Source organism: Cebidichthys violaceus, unplaced genomic scaffold, assembly GCF_023349555.1.
Source record: "Cebidichthys violaceus isolate CVI_PGR_0920_01 unplaced genomic scaffold, fCebVio1.0.p SCAF_35, whole genome shotgun sequence".
In the NCBI taxonomy this organism is placed as follows: domain Eukaryota; kingdom Metazoa; phylum Chordata; class Actinopteri; order Perciformes; family Stichaeidae; genus Cebidichthys; species Cebidichthys violaceus.
The window spans coordinates 1,306,436-1,322,482 of record NW_027176539.1 but is presented as its reverse complement, the minus strand read 5'-3'; the positions used below and the strand labels follow the sequence as shown (position 1 = coordinate 1,322,482).

Here is a 16,047-nt window from a genome sequence, read left to right as displayed (position 1 = left end):
AATTAAATTAAATTAAATTAAATTAAATTAAATTAAATTAAATTAAAAAATAAAATAAAAAACAGCCGTTATTTGGCTCTTGATAGTTGCCCCTTTAGCCCCGCCCGCGGTGCATCTTAGCGTCGGTCTCTTCGGGAGAGGGAGGGCGTTTGTTTTGAATGACGTAACGCTAACCTGTCAGCTGACAGCGTTGGAAAGTGCGAGCAAACTCAGCGAGGGCGCGCTTCTTCATCCCATGCTGGTATACGTACGCGACCATGGAATATGACTCCGGTTTACACATTGCTCTCAACGTACATACATATTATATACAAATAACCAAGAACAATATAAAAACAAGGACATTAAGGACAACAAAGTCCACTATGTACAGTATAATATATATGGATACAATATAATATATAGTAACATAAAGAACAATGACAATGGATTTGGGATAGTAGTGCAGATTGGTGGTAATAATGCAAATGGAGGTGCAGTATGTCTGATTAATTGTTCATGAGAGTGACGGCCAGTAGAAAGAAGTTGTTCCTGTGTCTGGTGTTTTTATATATTTAATTAATATCTTTAATTAATATATTTAATTAGGTGGACAAGGTGCATTCACTACATAAAGCACTGTAACAGAGAAAAAACTAAACATCGATTGCAACACTGAGGGAAATGACCCCCCCCCCCCCCACCCCACACACACACACACACACACACACACACACACACACACACACACACACACACACACACACACACACCCCCCCGTTGGAGACGTCCGCTTGCGCATGTGAGTCACAAACTCACAGAAAAAAAGTTGTATCCTGAACGGCCCCACGGTGCACTGCGTGCTGGAGGGAGGGAAACTCATTTCTGCGTGACCGCAAAGCAGCAGCGAGTGTCGTCGGTTCACCACCGCCTGGTTCAGACCACCATCAAGTATCTCTTTAAGCCACTGGCTGACGGCGGGCGACCCAGGGTCACAAAACAAGCCCGTCACCTCTCCGGCCAACGGTTGTTTTTACGAGAACGCAAAAGCTAAGTAGCTAACCTGAAATGGCGACGGCTATATACTTGGAACATTACCTTGACAGTGAGTATCCGGAATATACACTGTATTAATATTAACATTGTGAACATCTTACGTGTGTTTGAGGTTTAGTTTTACTGTAACGAGGACTTTCTTTGCTTTGAGGACAGCGGCATCGCGCGTTAGCAGCTAGCTGTTAGCTGTTATGTCACTAGCTCGATAAGCTAACTGGTTAGCATCGCCGTTGGTGGTGGTAAAGTTGGGCGTGCGGTGTTAAAAGTCCCTCAGTGGGTAACGTGAATGTAACTATTATCTGTATAAAAAAGTACTAATATTCAGAAACAGGGTTAACCGTTTGTAGTTAGCGGTTGTTGTGCATTTAAGGGGTCTGTCACAGCAGCTAACTAGGTGACCTAGCAACCAGCAACCGTTTTACAAGGTTGTTAAAACATGTTGTCGTCATACTTTAATATTATAAAACTTTTAAATTCTGTCTACTTGTGGTCTGAATGTGTTTGCTTTAGGGTGGCAGGTACCATGCATTAGCAACCTGTTGGTCACCGTTTCCCGTTAGCAGTTACGCGCCGTTAGGGGCGGGGTTTCTGAAGTGCGTCACTTCCTGTAGCGATGCTGTTTGTTTGTTTTTTTTTCTTTCTGGACGCTTTAACGCTATATAGTGCTCTCTCTGAAACCATTCACACTAATGCGTTAACAAAGTGGGACTAATTCAATGTGCACACTCAGTTATTAACACACACTGCTTTACATACAGTCTGCAATTTAACAACACGCTAATAGCAGAACGGTAAACATTGACTTCTTCATTGCTACACTTGTTGCAATGTTATGCTTGTTAAATGTGAAGAAAAAAAAATTGTAAGCTAAATACATTTGATATAAGTGGTATAGAAATGCACATTTTATTAGAAGTGTATATAATTTCTGTACAATCATTTATTTTAATTTTAAATTGATAATCCAATCAACTGTCATTGATGGATGATGGGGTACAGTTATGACGCTCGTGGACATTAGTTAGTTTTGTCCCTTGCGTGGATGAATGAGTGCAGTGTTTGGAGATGGGACGTCTCTCTCACCCTGAGGTCCGTGTCTTCTCCAGGTATTGAAAACCTTCCATGTGAGCTGCAAAGGAACTTTACTTTGATGCGGGACCTGGACAACAGGACTGAAGGTGATCATTTGACCCCATAAAGCGATTGTTATCGAAATGTTTTATTGACTTAAACCCACCTAACACTCACATAGTCTACCTGCACAGGTGTTAGAATGTTAGCGGAGGTGTGCACAGACTGAGCTTGACTTACACCTTTTATGATTTTTACATTATTTTGTCCATTTGTAGTGATTTAGCACAGGTGTGACTACTAGCATTAACAATGGCTCGGCTTACCAGCGCCGTGTCGATCAGCTGTGGTTTTCCGTCCCTGTAACCGTGGTGTCGTTGTGCAGAGAAGAAAGGAGAGATCGACAAACTGGCCGAGGAGTACGTCGTGAAGGTGAAGAACCTGGCCTCGGAGCAGAGAGTGGAGCACCTGCAGAAGATCCAACACGCCTACAGCAAGTGCAAAGAGTTCAGCGACGACAAAGTTCAGCTCGCAATGCAGACGTACGAAATGGTCAGTTTCCTGTTGTGTGGATTCATTGCGTGTTTTGAGAGATGTTTAAAATGTGTTTTCTCCCGTTAAGTCATTGTACGTAAAGCACACGCACACGGTCAGGTTCTACGTGAAATCCTTTTCTTTCTTTTTTTTGCTGCAGGTGGACAAACACATCCGCAGACTGGATGCGGATCTGGCTCGGTTCGAGAACGAGCTGAAGGAGAAACTGGAACTGAGCGGCTACGAAAGCACCGAAGGAAGAGCCGTGAAAAGTAAGCCGCGTGACGCCGAGAGGCTCCCGTCCGAAGGCGGGACGAGTCGATGCACATTTTCTAACCGTGAACGTTTCCCACAGAGGGTGAGACCCGGGGGCTGAGAGAGAAGCGAGCATCCAGAGGGAGAGCGAGGAAAGGTTCCGATGAAGAGTCCCCCAAGAAGAAAAAGATAAAGAACAGGTGTGGTTCTTACTCGCACCACCAGCGACTCGTTCATTTATTTAATGGTGTCTGATTCTAACGCTGCTCTGTGTTGGACCTCTAGCCCAGACGTGAGTGACGCTCTGCTGCCGATGCAGCCGTCGGACGTTTTGGACATGCCGGTCGACCCCAACGAGCCGACGTACTGCCTGTGCCACCAGGTGTCGTACGGAGAGATGATCGGATGCGACAACCCAGACGTAAGTGTTGCTTTTTCTCGCCGTCGGAAACCGCTTCCACCTGCCATTATTATTCTCAATAACGCCGCTGTTTGTCGTCCCTCAGTGTCCGATCGAGTGGTTTCACTTTGCGTGCGTCGATCTCGCCTCAAAGCCCAAAGGAAAATGGTGAGAACTTTAAAATGCATCGATGATTATTATTAATAATGATTATTAATGCAGATACCTCGCGATGATCCTCCGTGCTTTGACACGTTGCCCCTCCTCTCTCTGATCTCTCAGGTTTTGTCCGAGGTGCACCCAAGACAAGAAGAAGAAATGAGATCTCCTGCATGCAGAAATACGTAGAGGAGTAACTTTGGGTATATTTCAACTTGGGGGGGGGGGGGGGGGGGGGGACCCTCACCGTCTCCTTCACTGGCATTCAGAGATATGAAGTGACATCTTTTCACGAGGTTACTGAGAGACTTTGGTCCAGTACTGACGGAGAACACTCCAGCGATTTCATTGCACCTCGTTTTTGCAGCTTTCTCCATCAATACTGGAACCATTTCAAAATACCTTTTCTCCTTTTTAGTCAGAGCAAAACGTGGAGATCCAAGTTGAAAAATACTGACGTTACTCTTTAACTAATGTATGTATTGCTGTTGTACTTAATAGTGTAATGTGTGTGTGTATATATATATATATTCAGATCCTGTCACTCTCCATAGACCTGTTGGGTCGCACAGCTTAACCCGGGTTGGGAGTCCAGCTACGCTCTCACACATCGACCAATCAGAACGTCCCTCCTCTCAAATCACGGCGTGTAAATATCATCTTTGGATCGTGGCTCTAGCATACTTGAAATTTTTATAAAGATCTATTTTCTAAAAGAATCAACAGCCTGCTGAGAATTTTACCTTTTTTTTCTCTTTTTCTTTTTTTAAATGGCTTCAAAACGTACCTTATTTTGGTGGTCAGAATGAATATTGCGTCAGATGTTCAGCCTCTTTAGGGAACACATCAGCGCTGCACCAATGACTGCAAGTGATGCCACTGTAAACAGATCTACAGATCATCTTCAAACCAAACGAGCGGAGCAACGATGAACGTTTATTCTTCATCAATCTTCAGACAACCGGCGACATGTTTGAATGTATTTTGGTACTAAAGGTCGGTCAGTGTCAGCTGACGGAGGATTGAAGCACTTTGGAGAGGTTTGATGATGTAGTTTATCTCCTTTAAAACGTATGGAAATGCAGTATATAACACACACGTATACATAGATATATGTTTTGTATGATATGAAACAATATTTTGTGGACACTGTTTTTTTCCTCCAAAGATATAAAGATATATGTTGTATTGCTTACTTCTTGGTGTATGCTCAAATTGTATTTAATAGGATTTTACTATCTGCTTCATTTTCGACTGTGAAGAACACGTTAGGTGTAAAGCCACAAAATAAACGAGCCAAAGTCTTTGTATTTTGTAAAATTCAGTATTTTATAACAAATAAATATTCACTATTATTCACGCATTCATTCCTTTCAGTTTTAAATGAAACGTTTGGTGTTTTGAAGGGAGTCTTTAAGGTGCCTGACGTCCTTCATCGCTGCCGTTCTTTACCTCGACTCAACACTTTATTAGTGTTAATGAACTCGAGTGTGACCTCCATGACGGTTTTAATGTTCACTGTGTGTTGAAACTCTATGGACGTTTTGGACGCTTCAGTTTGCAGATTGGTTGAGTTGTGTTTTGTGTTTCTAATATCTAATCCACCCTCACTGATTGTACGTGTGTTGGACAGAATACTGTTGCTACAACTAGCTCATTGTGTACTTCACTGTGTGACTTTAGATGGACGCTGTCGTAGACTCGAGCTGTGCAGATGTTCCTGTTGTCTCGTGGAACATCTGCACTTGCAAGTCTGAAATATCAGCGTTTTTTTTTAAAATCCATCGTCGGACTCTTCGTCCCAGCTGCACTTCTCTTGGGCGGTCTCGCCGAAATCCATTTCCACGTCGTAGACGAAGTCGGGGTCGTCTTTGCGCCGCCGGTTCTTCTCGAACAGCTCGTCCATCCCGCCCTTCTTGCGGGCCAGCTCGTCGTCGTCCAGTTTGTTGAGGTCTTCGTCGGGGTCCAGGCGGAACGAGGCCAGGCTGTGCTCCAGGCTGAGGCCCTCCATGTGGTCTCGCAGGATGACGTGAAGCTTCTCCAGCTGGCTCTGGGGCACGCCCTCCAGGTAGTCCCTGTGCCGAGGGTGGGTCTTCAGCCTCTCCGCTGCCATGCTGTAGTCTGGAGGTTGAGGAGAGAGACCGGGGGATTCAACGGGGTCAGACTAGCCTGCTAGGGGCCCCCATTGACCCCCTGTTCCTGGTCCTGGTAGCTTAAAGTATCCGGCAAACTCTTATGCTGCAGGATTTCTGTCCAGTTTGAGGACATTTGATTAAACATATTATGGAATATGTATAATATGATGATAATAAACTGAAATAGTGAAGGTTTTGATGCAAAATGAGATAAAGAACGGACCCTCCTTAAAGCCTCTATCCTTGCAGTTCACATAATGTAACAGTTGTGCACGTTATTCAGTTAATGTGCAATAAAGTTGACAAGTTGCACATCTGGAGCCTTGAAGGGCCCCTGAGGGTCTGAACCCAATAATATAGCGAAATTAATGAACAATAACACTAAACACACAAACACAAGTGTAGCATCTGAAGAGGGCCTGATAGGATTCCGGTGTTAATTGAATTAAATGCATTGTGTGTATGCATGTATGTGAGTCGTTACCGGAATATTTGGAGAAGTTGCGCACGGGTATCACTCTCCTTCGCGCTCGTTTAGTTTCCTTGTCTTCATAGACTACGACTATAGCAGGAGGACTGAACTGCACTCCGCACCGCTTCGCCTCGTAACTCATCTTCTGTTTACGTCCGCGGCGCTTCTAGCTTTAACCGGAAGTTCATCGGTAAAACATTTCAACCGCAATAATTACTACAGGTCATAAAAGCGCTTCAACAAGCGCGAGCTTCGGCAATGACGCGTTGCCAGGGAGTCCGACGAGTCGGTCCCGAACTTTTCTGTCTTGACCGAAGCCTGTCTACATTTAGAATACATACTTTAAAGTAGTATTGTTTTACTCACAGTGATGGATATATTTTTGCCTAACCACCACCCCTTTTATACATAATTATAGCATCAGAATCCCACAATGCCCGTTTATGTTGTCTTTCTAGTCAGGCACTATTGCAGCTTACCCAGAAGTCAACGGGGTCCTTCGGAGATTCATTTCCGTAAACAGTTTGCAGCAGAGCATCGAGGAGTTAAATACACAGGCATTACAGCGCTTATTGTCGTTCACCGTCACTATTTTGATGTATTTTGTACTAGTTTCTTTGTTTGCTTGTTTATCGACATGTCATTGTTTTATCGAGGAAGGTAAGGTGACATTTTGTATCGTTAGACCTCCTAAATAAAACGGATACACACTCATTAGTTGTGTGTTTAGTTAACAAAACTTCCAACCTAATTTCGGTAAAGTTTAAGTTTGCAGGGCAGAAAGTAGTAGTTTTTATTCGTAAAATAAAATAATTTAATTTTTATAAAATACTTTTATTATACTGATGCATTTAAAAATGAAAACATTTATTTTATTTATTTATTTGTATTATAAAATAAATATAACATTAGTATAATTAGTAGCCTCTTCTCTGATAAAGAAATGCGTTTTAAAGTGTAATGAAGGATTATGTTTATAATTAAGTGTCGTCAGTCTCTTAGGTATAAAATAAATTAAAACAAAAACTCATTTGTTCCTCCATTGGTCTAGCAGTAATGGCTTCCCTGTCCAAAAACCTATCATCTTTTTATTTGATTTTGAATTAACCTTTTGTGGAATCCTCTTTTTTTTTAATTCCTATTTATCAGAACCAACAAAGAATGTCAGCCATAGTTATATATTATACTTCAGTTGTAATGTTAAACAGTCTGCTCTGTCAAGTCTTGACCAGTACAAACTAAATCTTGTTTGCAGATGTGAAGAAGCACGAGAGCCGCTGTGGTCTTCTCAAGCGGTGGCTTGAATCCTCACTAGTTTCAGTGGAAATCACCAAGAAGGGTTTCCACCGGTACGTACGGCGTTTGTTCCAACATGGAGCCATAACCCCCTTCCAGGCTCCTTATGAGTGATCCCTGATGTGTTCCAGGGAGGTGGTGACCACGGTTCAGCTCGGCCCAGATGTGCTCGCTGGGGTCAGAGCTGTGCTGGTTCATCGATGGCCCAGAGGTGTCTATGTTGATCCCTACCAACTTGCATCCTTGAGTGAGCAAAACGATTGGCAGGTAAAGATTGACACACAGCCAAAACAAAGCCTGTGTACTTATGTATTGTTTGTGTATTAATGTACGTGTTCCCCTCTGTTAGATATTACTAGATTCAGCCATTGACCTGGAGGTGCCGGCTCACAAGACTGCGGGATTCGTCACGTATGTGTATCCGTCCCTCGATGGACCAACTCCCACGTTCAAAGTAACAATTCCCATTCACGGCCGCTACCACGAGCCTTCTTCTGACGGAGGAACGTTTACGTCTGTCGACATAGAACATCCAGAGCTGCTGCTGCGGACTGAAGAGTGTGAGCCGTTCACTGTATTCTGTAGTCACCAACGCCTCTCTTCTCACACACTATATAAATACATCTTTTAATAGTTTCTTATTACATCTATTTTTGATTATTAGTTGAGAATATTCCAATATCCTATCTGGTTAAAACAATAACTTGACTATTAAAGGTTCTTTGTCAGAAACGCTGGATGAAAACTGGATGACTAACGATGTTTTCTTTATCAATTAATCTGCTTATTGTTTTGTAGATTGATTGATTAATCGTTTGGTTCAGAAAATGTCCTAAAATAGTGAAAAAATGTCCTCAAAGTCCACGAGGAATGTCTTTTAAATGTCTTGCTTTGTCCAGAATCCAAAGATATTCAGTTAAATATGATGGAAAGCAGGAAATTTGGCATTTTCTGCATCGATTAATCGAGTCTCAAAATAGCTGGCGACCATTTGTAAATGTTTGTCCTCCTCTAAATGTCTCTCCAGGTACGCAGCTCCTCGACGTAGAGCCTCATGCTGTTGTGGACGCCCCCTGTACTCACGACAACTCGAGCACATGTCCGTGGGTTTAAACTCCGGCATCAGGTGGGTCTGTATGTGGGGAAAACAGTCCGATTTTTTTTTTTTTTAATGAACCTAAATGTCTGTCGTTGCTTTTCTGTCATCACTCTAACGTCCTCTCGTATCCTGCAGGAGCGAGGCCCCCTGGGGGGTTCAGCTTCCAGTGGGTGACGGGTCTCTGGTGACGCCCGTGTGCGGTGGAACTCTTCTGGTCACGATGCTCTGCTGTGCGGCTCTCTCCAAACACATGTGGACGCATCGCCTCACTTAGACGGCAAACAACATACCTCTCATCGAACATGCGTAGTGATGCAGTTCTGTCTGATACCAGCGTCGCCCTGACATCAAAAGGCCATGAAACAAAAACACCACCGAGAGAAAAGTTCCGGTGTATATGAATCATTTTAAATGATGTGTTGTTATATGACGTTAGAATCTTGGTTCTGACGTAGAAGCGTAACCCAAAGCACACAAAACGATCACACTTCTTTGTTTTAGTGAAGGCACAACGCGCTCGACTCACAATCAGACCTTGAAGACCGAGCGCTGGATCCTTAATGTAGGTGATACACAGTGAAAGACGACAGCAGTAGAATTTGACTTGTCAATGTTGCCACACGGACGTGTATTTGCACTTCTTTATTTGCTCAATTTGAAACACTTTTAGGGCCACAACTCTAAACAATATTTTAAACTCACAATGATGTACATTGATGTAGATCATCGGTGTAAAAGAATGTGAAGAAACAAACTTTCTGTCTCTTTATTGCTATCTTTGTGGATGTTTTCTTTTTCAGGTTTACTCAAATCAACAAAATAATCAACGTCATTTAGCTTCAATGAAGGATATTAACACGCTGATATCACACATTTAATGTTTTTTTTTTCCAGCCCTAAAGAAATCTAAAGGAGACATGAAAGGAAACTGGTGTTACGGGACAGTTTACTTTGAAAATACACTTTTATTTTTACATTAAACGTGCTTACAAATGACAAAGTAGTAGGTTGTTTACAAGATATTCAGTCGATGCTGATCTAGAACCAATATACAAAATATGTACAATACATCTGAATTTAAAAGAAAGCTGTAGAGAAGGAAATTAAAATGAAAATATATTTTAAAAAATGCCATAAAAATTATAAAGTGCATCTTTCTAAATGGTGTAAAGACTCTTATCTTAGAGTATTGGGAGTATTAGCTGTAACAGAAGCCAGGTAAACTTCTCACACGGCCATTAATTTGAAACATTGATCGTTTGGCTCGGGGCTGGGTCGGTAGTTCCGTTGTTTCCCTTCTCTCCATAACGGAATCATCCAAGGGCCGACAAAGATAGAAGAACAGTAGCATTGTAAATAGTTGTAGCCACGTCGTTTTTACTCACTTTATCTTTGTACCACCAAGGCCCCACGTGTCACAAAGGAACTACTTTTTTTTGTTGTTTTTGTAACGGATTTACAAACGTTTTCCCAACCGTCGACGACCGAATCGTTGAGTCAAGTTCTATCAAAGTTTAACTGGTGTGGACTCTCCGGTGAGCTCTGCTCCTCGTTAGCGAAATAAAGCAAATAAAGCACATTTGTTCTGGATAGTGTGGAAGCATATGTGTGATTTTCGACTAAACTACATACTGGCAAAGTTACGTTGTCGTGGGGAAAACCCAAAACTTTTGGTTATCAGGCTAGTTAGCATTAGCTTTAAAGCTGTTCTCGTAGGATAGCGAGCAGCAGTGGTATAACTTGTCATGCTAACGTTAGCTTCCAGCTAGCTAGCACACTTGTCGGTCAAGTAGTTAATGCTAACGTTAGCTTCTAGCTAGCTAGTACACTTGTTGGCCAACTAGTTAATGCTAACGTTAGCTTCTAGCTAGCTAGTACACTTGTCGGCCAAGTAGTTAATGCTAACGTTAGCTTCCAGCTAGCTAGTACACTTGTTGACCAACTAGTTAATACTAACGTTAGCTTCTAGCTGGCTAGTACACTTGTTGGCCAAGTAGTTAATGCTAACGTTAGCTTCTAACTAGCTAGTACACTTGTTGACCAACTAGTTAATACTAACGTTAGCTTCTAGCTAGCTAGTACACTTGTTGGCCAAGTAACGTTAGTTAATGCTAACGTTAGCTTCTAGCTTAGCCGCCCCTGTTGTTAACACTTGTGAACTGCATGGTTACTTTAAGTACCAAAAAGTAAAAGTACTGATTATGCAGAACATTTCAGAATAACGTATACAATGTCACTGGATTATAATTACTGATGCATCAATGTATAATAATAATATATCATAATACATGTTGCAGCTGGTTAAGGTGGAGGTTAACTGTAACTACTTTATATGTGGCGTGTTAGCTTAAATTCATAATACAACATCTTATTTTATTAGTTGAGTCATGTTTTGTGGTTAATAATCTCAAATCTGCAAAATAACTAATATTGTCAAACATATGTAGTAAAAAGCACAACATATTCCCTCTGTAATGTTGTGGAATAGAAGTTTAAAATAGCATAAGGGAATACTTGAGTACAGTACAAGTACCTTAAAATGTGTAGTACTGCTCTTAACTGTACTCGCACTATTGTAGCCCAAGATGATGGTGGTTTTCCAGTACTCCTGTAAACTCTACGGCTTCAGTAAAACACGTCACTGCCCTGTTTTATAGGAGAGCTTGCTTCCTGTATTTTGTTTGCGGTCCAATGACTGTCTGCTGCTCTTCCAGGTGCCGCTCGGTGCTTCCTTCTGTTCTCGGCTCGTCCTCCCCGTGAGCGCATGAGCACGGCCGGGCCTCCTGCTGATGTGAGCGCCGCAACCGACCTATAGCGATGTGCGACAACGGAGACCCCGAGGACAAACCGCCCGCCCCTCCGGTCAGGATGAGCAGCACCATCTTCAGCACCGGCTCCGGCAAAGACGGCCTCTCGGCCAACCACAGCTCCAAACCGCTGCCCTCGGTGCCCGAGGAGAGGAAGCCTCGCAACAAGATCATCTCGATCTTCTCCGGGGCGGAGAAAGGTGAGATTGGTAGAAAGGTAGCTCACTTTTTTTAACGTGTGTTATTGTGATTGAGCAAACTGAGTCATTTTTTTGGTTGCTTTCAGGTGGGAGAAAGAAAGATCGAGACAAAGAGCGACCAGAGATCTCACCGCCTTCAGACTTTGAACACACCATCCATGTTGGGTTTGACGCTGTCACGGGGGAGTTCACTGTGAGTTTTTTGGGGTTGTTCTCACACACACACACACACACACACACACACACACACACACATCGCATCTTATTCTGACAGCACGTCGTCTTTGTCAAACGCAGGGCATGCCGGAGCAGTGGGCTCGACTCCTCCAGACCTCAAACATCACCAAGTCGGAGCAGAAGAAGAACCCGCAGGCCGTGCTCGATGTCCTCAAGTTCTACGACTCCACCGGCAACAGCCGTCAGAAGTACCTCAGCTTCTCGTCTTCTGGTGAGTCTCCAAGTCAAAGTCAGACGTTCCGTTTACAGGTTATATTATTTATAGGTTGTAGTGAGTCCTCTTTACAAAGACCAAAACACAGCGCAATGCAGCTCAACCACACCGACAATAGAAGGAGACGAACGGTCGAGTTGGGACCGTAAGAAGAAACTGGAGGCGGAGCATCAAACTGTGTGCAGATTTAGATCCCAACAGCTTCCTGTTTCAGTGTAAAGCGATGTCATTAGCGGACGACCTGTTGCTCTAGAGAAGCTCTTCATCGTACGTCTCCATAGAAACAGAAATGTTCTCAGTGGTTAATCGTTGAAATCCTGAATAACTTGTATCTGTGACTACAAGAACTTTTAAAACTTTGTTTTTGTTTGTTCACAGAAAAAGACGCTTTCACTCCCGGGCCTCAGTCTGTGAGTACCGCTCAAACACTCTGCTGTTGTGTTTGTCCTCTGTTTTGTCGTCTAGAGACTAAAAGCCTTTTCTCTTCACTCTTCATCAGCCTGTGAAGAAAGGCGGCGAGCCGTCTTCTCCCAATATCAAAGACATCGATGACGACGACGACGACGAAGCTCCTCCCCCGATCGTGGCCCCGAGACCGGAGCACACGAAGAGCGTGAGTCGCCCCGCCGGCCTCGCGGTCCTCTTCTCAACCTGGACCTGTATTCATGTGTTCATGTGTCTGTCTTCTGTTTATGGTGTCGTCGTTCAGATGTACACGCGCTCCGTCATCGAGCCCATCCCCGCTCCGAGCTCGTGTCCGGACGGAGACGCCGCCTCCAAGGCTGCCGACCGACAGAAGAAGAAGGGCAAGATGACGGATGAGGAGATCATGGACAGACTGAGTAAACCATCAGTTCATCACTAGTCCTGCAGATCTGCTGGTTCAACAATGCAGCAGTTTAAGAATCCCACCTGGTGTTTTTCCACGTGTGAACGTTCTCTTTCTTGCAGGAACGATAGTCAGCATCGGAGATCCCAAGAAGAAATACACCAGATACGAAAAAATCGGTCAGGGGTGAGTCCAGATCCGACGGAACCTTTAGAACCTTTAGAACCTTAAACTTCCTCCCTCGGTGTGTGATGTCAACTCTTGACTGTTCGCCCCAAAAATCAAGATAGTTACTCAAGATAGTCCGCAGGGACTACTTTCTGTCTACCGAACTACGGCCGCCAACCGTGTCACAAGAGAAAAAGGCCTGGTTCTGTCTGCGTGAATAATAGCGGAGGATTATAGAGAAACGTAGATAAAAGCGTGAATACAGTGCGAGTGGACCGTCTGTTTAAATGTGACGTCTCGTTTGTCTCTCAGGGCTTCAGGAACGGTGTTCACAGCCATCGACGTGGCAACGGGACAAGAGGTAAAGAGCCACCTGGTGGACGAGGAGAGACAGTAAAGTAGTGGAATGAGTGACTGATGGACGATAAGGGTAACAGGTGGTGGCGAGTGATAAATATGAGATGATGGTAAATACAGTGAACTGACGCTGTAGTTAGTTGAAAGAGCAATATCTATGTCAGCGTGCCGTATCGACAAAGTACGGTGAATTCAGCAGAGATGAGGGACCGAGGGAAGGATTTGAAATGTGGAATGTTATAAATATCTCTCTCTCGCTCTCGCTCCAGGTCGCCATCAAACAGATCAACCTGCAGAAGCAGCGAAGAAGGAGCTGATCATCAACGAGATTCTAGTGATGAAGGAGCTGAAGAACCCAAACATCGTCAACTTCTTAGACAGGTAGGACCGAAAGACAACCTGCAGCCGGAGTCAAGACGCACAACAACAGGGCTGGAGTGTAACTGTGTGTGAGTGTAACTGTGTGTGTGTGTGTGTGTGTGTGTGTGTGTGTGTGTCAGTTTCCTGATGGGGGAGGAGCTGTTTGTGGTGATGGAGTATCTGGCTGGAGGCTCGCTGACAGACGTGGTCACAGAGACCTGCATGGACGAGGCCCAGATAGCCGCCGTGTGCAGAGAGGTACGCTGCTGTCTCTGTGAGAAGAGGTCCACGTCTCACTTCATGAGGCAGAGCTAGAAGTTAGACAGTGTGTGATGTTCTGAAGCGTGCTTGTGTGAGGATCACTACTGTCCCTTTAACTCTCAGCGTCTCACTCTCTGTCCTCTTTGTCTCCACACCTGCAGTGTTTACAGGCGCTGGAGTTCCTGCATGCGAACCAGGTCATCCACAGAGACATCAAAAGTGACAACGTGTTGCTTGGGATGGACGGCTCCGTCAAGCTGAGTAAGTCGCCGTGCGACGGTTAAACTTTGAACTCGTTCGCCGCGGCCTCGTACTCATTCCGTCTCCTTCGCGTCCTCGACAGCCGACTTTGGCTTCTGCGCTCAGATCACCCCGGAGCAGAGCAAGCGCAGCACCATGGTGGGAACGCCTTACTGGATGGCCCCGGAGGTGGTGACCAGGAAGGCTTATGGGCCCAAAGTGGACATCTGGTCTCTGGGTATCATGGCCATTGAGATGGTGGAAGGAGAGCCTCCCTACCTGAACGAGAACCCGCTACGAGTGAGTGAACATGTTCGACCCTTTGGTTATTTAATAACAGATCAGACTTCTTAAATCTGACTTGATTCATTTGATATTTCCTGAAACTAGATTTCAGTTGTTCTTTTTGTCCTCTGGTCTCCTCCTCCTCCTCCTCCTCCTCCTCCTCCTCCTTCTCCTCCTTCTCCTCCTCCTCCTCTGACAGGCTTTATACCTGATTGCCACGAACGGCACACCTGAGCTCCAGAACCCGGAGAAGCTGTCTCCGTCTTCAGAGACTTCCTCAACCGTTGTTTGGAGATGGACGTGGAGAAGAGAGGAGGAGGCAAAGAGCTGCTGCAGGTAAACAAACACAACTCTGCTTCATGGAAACTTTTCCTGTGTTGATGGAAAAAAAGTGCACTTCATTAAAATGGTTTTCTCTTCCTCATCCTCTTCTTCCTCCTTTTCCTCCTCTTCCTCCTCCTCTTCTTCCTCCTCCTCTTCTTCCTCTTCTTCCTCCTCTTCTTCCTCCTCTTCCTCCTCCTCTTCTTCCTTTTCTTCTTCCTCCCCCTTTTCCTCCTCCTCTCTCTTCCTCTTCTTCCTCCTCCTCTTCTTCCTCTTCTTCCTCCTCTTCCTCATTTTCCTCCTCCTTCTCTTCTTCCTCCTTTTCCTCCTCTTCCTCCTCCTCTTCTTCCTCCTCCTCCTCCTCTTCTTCCTCTTCTTCCTCCTCCTCTTCTTCCTCCTCCTCCTCCTCTTCTTCCTCTTCTTCCTCCTCCTCTTCTTCCTCCCCCTTTTCCTCCTTCTCCTCTTCCTCTTCTTCCTCCTCCTCTTCCTCATCCCCCTCCTCCTCCTCTTCTTCCTCCTCCTCCCCTCCTCTTCCTCCTCCCCCTCCTCTTCCTCCTCCTCTTCTTCCTCCTCCTCTTCTTCCTCATCCTCTTCTTCTTCCTCCTCATCCTCCTCATCCCCCTCCTACTCCTCCCCATCCCCCTCCTCATCCTTCTCTTCCTCCTCCTCTTCTTCCTCCTCATCCTCCTCTTCTTCCCCCTCCTCATCCTCCTCTTCTTCCTCATCCCCCTCCTCCTCCTCCTCTTCTTCTTCCTCCTCCTCATCCTCCTCATCCTCCTCCTCCTCCTCGGTGTGCAGCATCCGTTCCTGAAGTTGGCGAAGCCGCTCTCCAGCCTCACGCCTCTCATCCTGGCAGCCAAGGAGGCCATGAAGGCTAACCGTTAGCTCGTGAAGGCTAACCGTTAGCCCGTGAAGGCTAACCGTTAGCTCGTAAAGCCTCCCCCCATTGCTGTGCACAGATACGTGCTAACCCTTTTAGAGTATTGTTTCTTGGTGCCAGACAATAGGCTGAGAGAGACTCTCCTCTCGTGAAGCAGCAGCCTGAAGAAGCCCTGACAAACCTCACTGTGAAGAAGACCAAAAAGAAGAAACGTAGAGCACAACTCCACCGCTGTCCGGATCAACGCTCGTTCTCACTCAGACGTCACAAGTCAACCTGAAGCGCTTCGCTTCCGAGTCGGGCGTAGTAGTTAGAGCTCGTGTTTAACTGAATGAAGAAGATGAAGTTCTGTTTTAGTCGTTTTTTGTTTTTTTTTAATCAACTGCCTTAAACAAATGCAAAACGTTGCCTAATGTATTGTCGATTGAGTCG

The 16,047-nt window shown here is 44.9% G+C and overlaps 4 protein-coding genes across 4 annotated transcripts; 3 read left to right on the top strand and 1 right to left on the bottom strand.

Moving 5' to 3' along the window:
• Positions 1-695: 695 nt before the first annotated feature.
• On the top strand, positions 696-3,682 carry ing5a (inhibitor of growth family, member 5a). The gene is made up of 8 exons (XM_068725431.1): positions 696-1,084; positions 2,142-2,213; positions 2,492-2,658; positions 2,801-2,912; positions 2,996-3,095; positions 3,181-3,316; positions 3,402-3,463; positions 3,578-3,682. The coding sequence occupies exons 1-8, from the start codon at positions 1,048-1,050 to the stop codon at positions 3,615-3,617; spliced, it is 726 nt and encodes a 241-aa protein (XP_068581532.1). The 5' UTR covers positions 696-1,047; the 3' UTR covers positions 3,618-3,682.
• A 915-nt stretch (positions 3,683-4,597) lies between these two features.
• On the bottom strand, positions 4,598-6,338 carry cep19 (centrosomal protein 19). Its single transcript, XM_068725432.1, has 2 exons — positions 6,074-6,338; positions 4,598-5,575 (listed from the first exon to the last, which is right to left on the bottom strand). Exons 1-2 carry the CDS (start codon positions 6,201-6,203, stop codon positions 5,229-5,231), a joined length of 477 nt encoding a protein of 158 aa, XP_068581533.1. The 5' UTR covers positions 6,204-6,338; the 3' UTR covers positions 4,598-5,228.
• A 251-nt stretch (positions 6,339-6,589) lies between these two features.
• On the top strand, positions 6,590-9,210 carry pigx (phosphatidylinositol glycan anchor biosynthesis, class X). The gene is given in 6 exon segments (XM_068725335.1): positions 6,590-6,721; positions 7,317-7,410; positions 7,489-7,624; positions 7,707-7,917; positions 8,385-8,487; positions 8,595-9,210. Coding segments are annotated over 6 exon segments (744 nt in total). The 5' UTR covers positions 6,590-6,657; the 3' UTR covers positions 8,731-9,210.
• An 88-nt stretch (positions 9,211-9,298) lies between these two features.
• Positions 9,299-16,041, top strand: pak2b (p21 protein (Cdc42/Rac)-activated kinase 2b). Its single transcript, XM_068725334.1, is given in 17 exon segments — positions 9,299-9,991; positions 11,171-11,463; positions 11,550-11,656; positions 11,761-11,911; positions 12,293-12,324; positions 12,414-12,527; positions 12,624-12,756; positions 12,866-12,929; positions 13,224-13,272; positions 13,538-13,568; positions 13,571-13,649; positions 13,769-13,886; positions 14,051-14,150; positions 14,233-14,429; positions 14,614-14,668; positions 14,671-14,750; positions 15,534-16,041. Coding segments are annotated over 16 exon segments (1,587 nt in total). The 5' UTR covers positions 9,299-9,991; positions 11,171-11,273; the 3' UTR covers positions 15,621-16,041.
• The last annotated feature ends 6 nt before the right edge of the window (positions 16,042-16,047 follow it).

Excerpts from the sequence above, each read along its gene's own strand:
- ing5a (XM_068725431.1), top strand. The coding sequence starts at position 1,048 with ATGGCGACGGCTATATACTTGGAACATTACCTTGACA. Across the intron at positions 2,913-2,995 it reads CGAAGGAAGAGCCGTGAAAA|AGGGTGAGACCCGGGGGCTG; the intron begins GTAAGCCGCGTG and ends CGTTTCCCACAG. Across the intron at positions 3,096-3,180 it reads AAGAAAAAGATAAAGAACAG|CCCAGACGTGAGTGACGCTC; the intron begins GTGTGGTTCTTA and ends TTGGACCTCTAG.
- cep19 (XM_068725432.1), bottom strand. The coding sequence starts at position 6,203 with ATGAGTTACGAGGCGAAGCGGTGCGGAGTGCAGTTCAGTCCTCCTGCT. Across the intron at positions 5,576-6,073 it reads CAACTTCTCCAAATATTCCG|ACTACAGCATGGCAGCGGAG; the intron begins GTAACGACTCAC and ends CTCAACCTCCAG.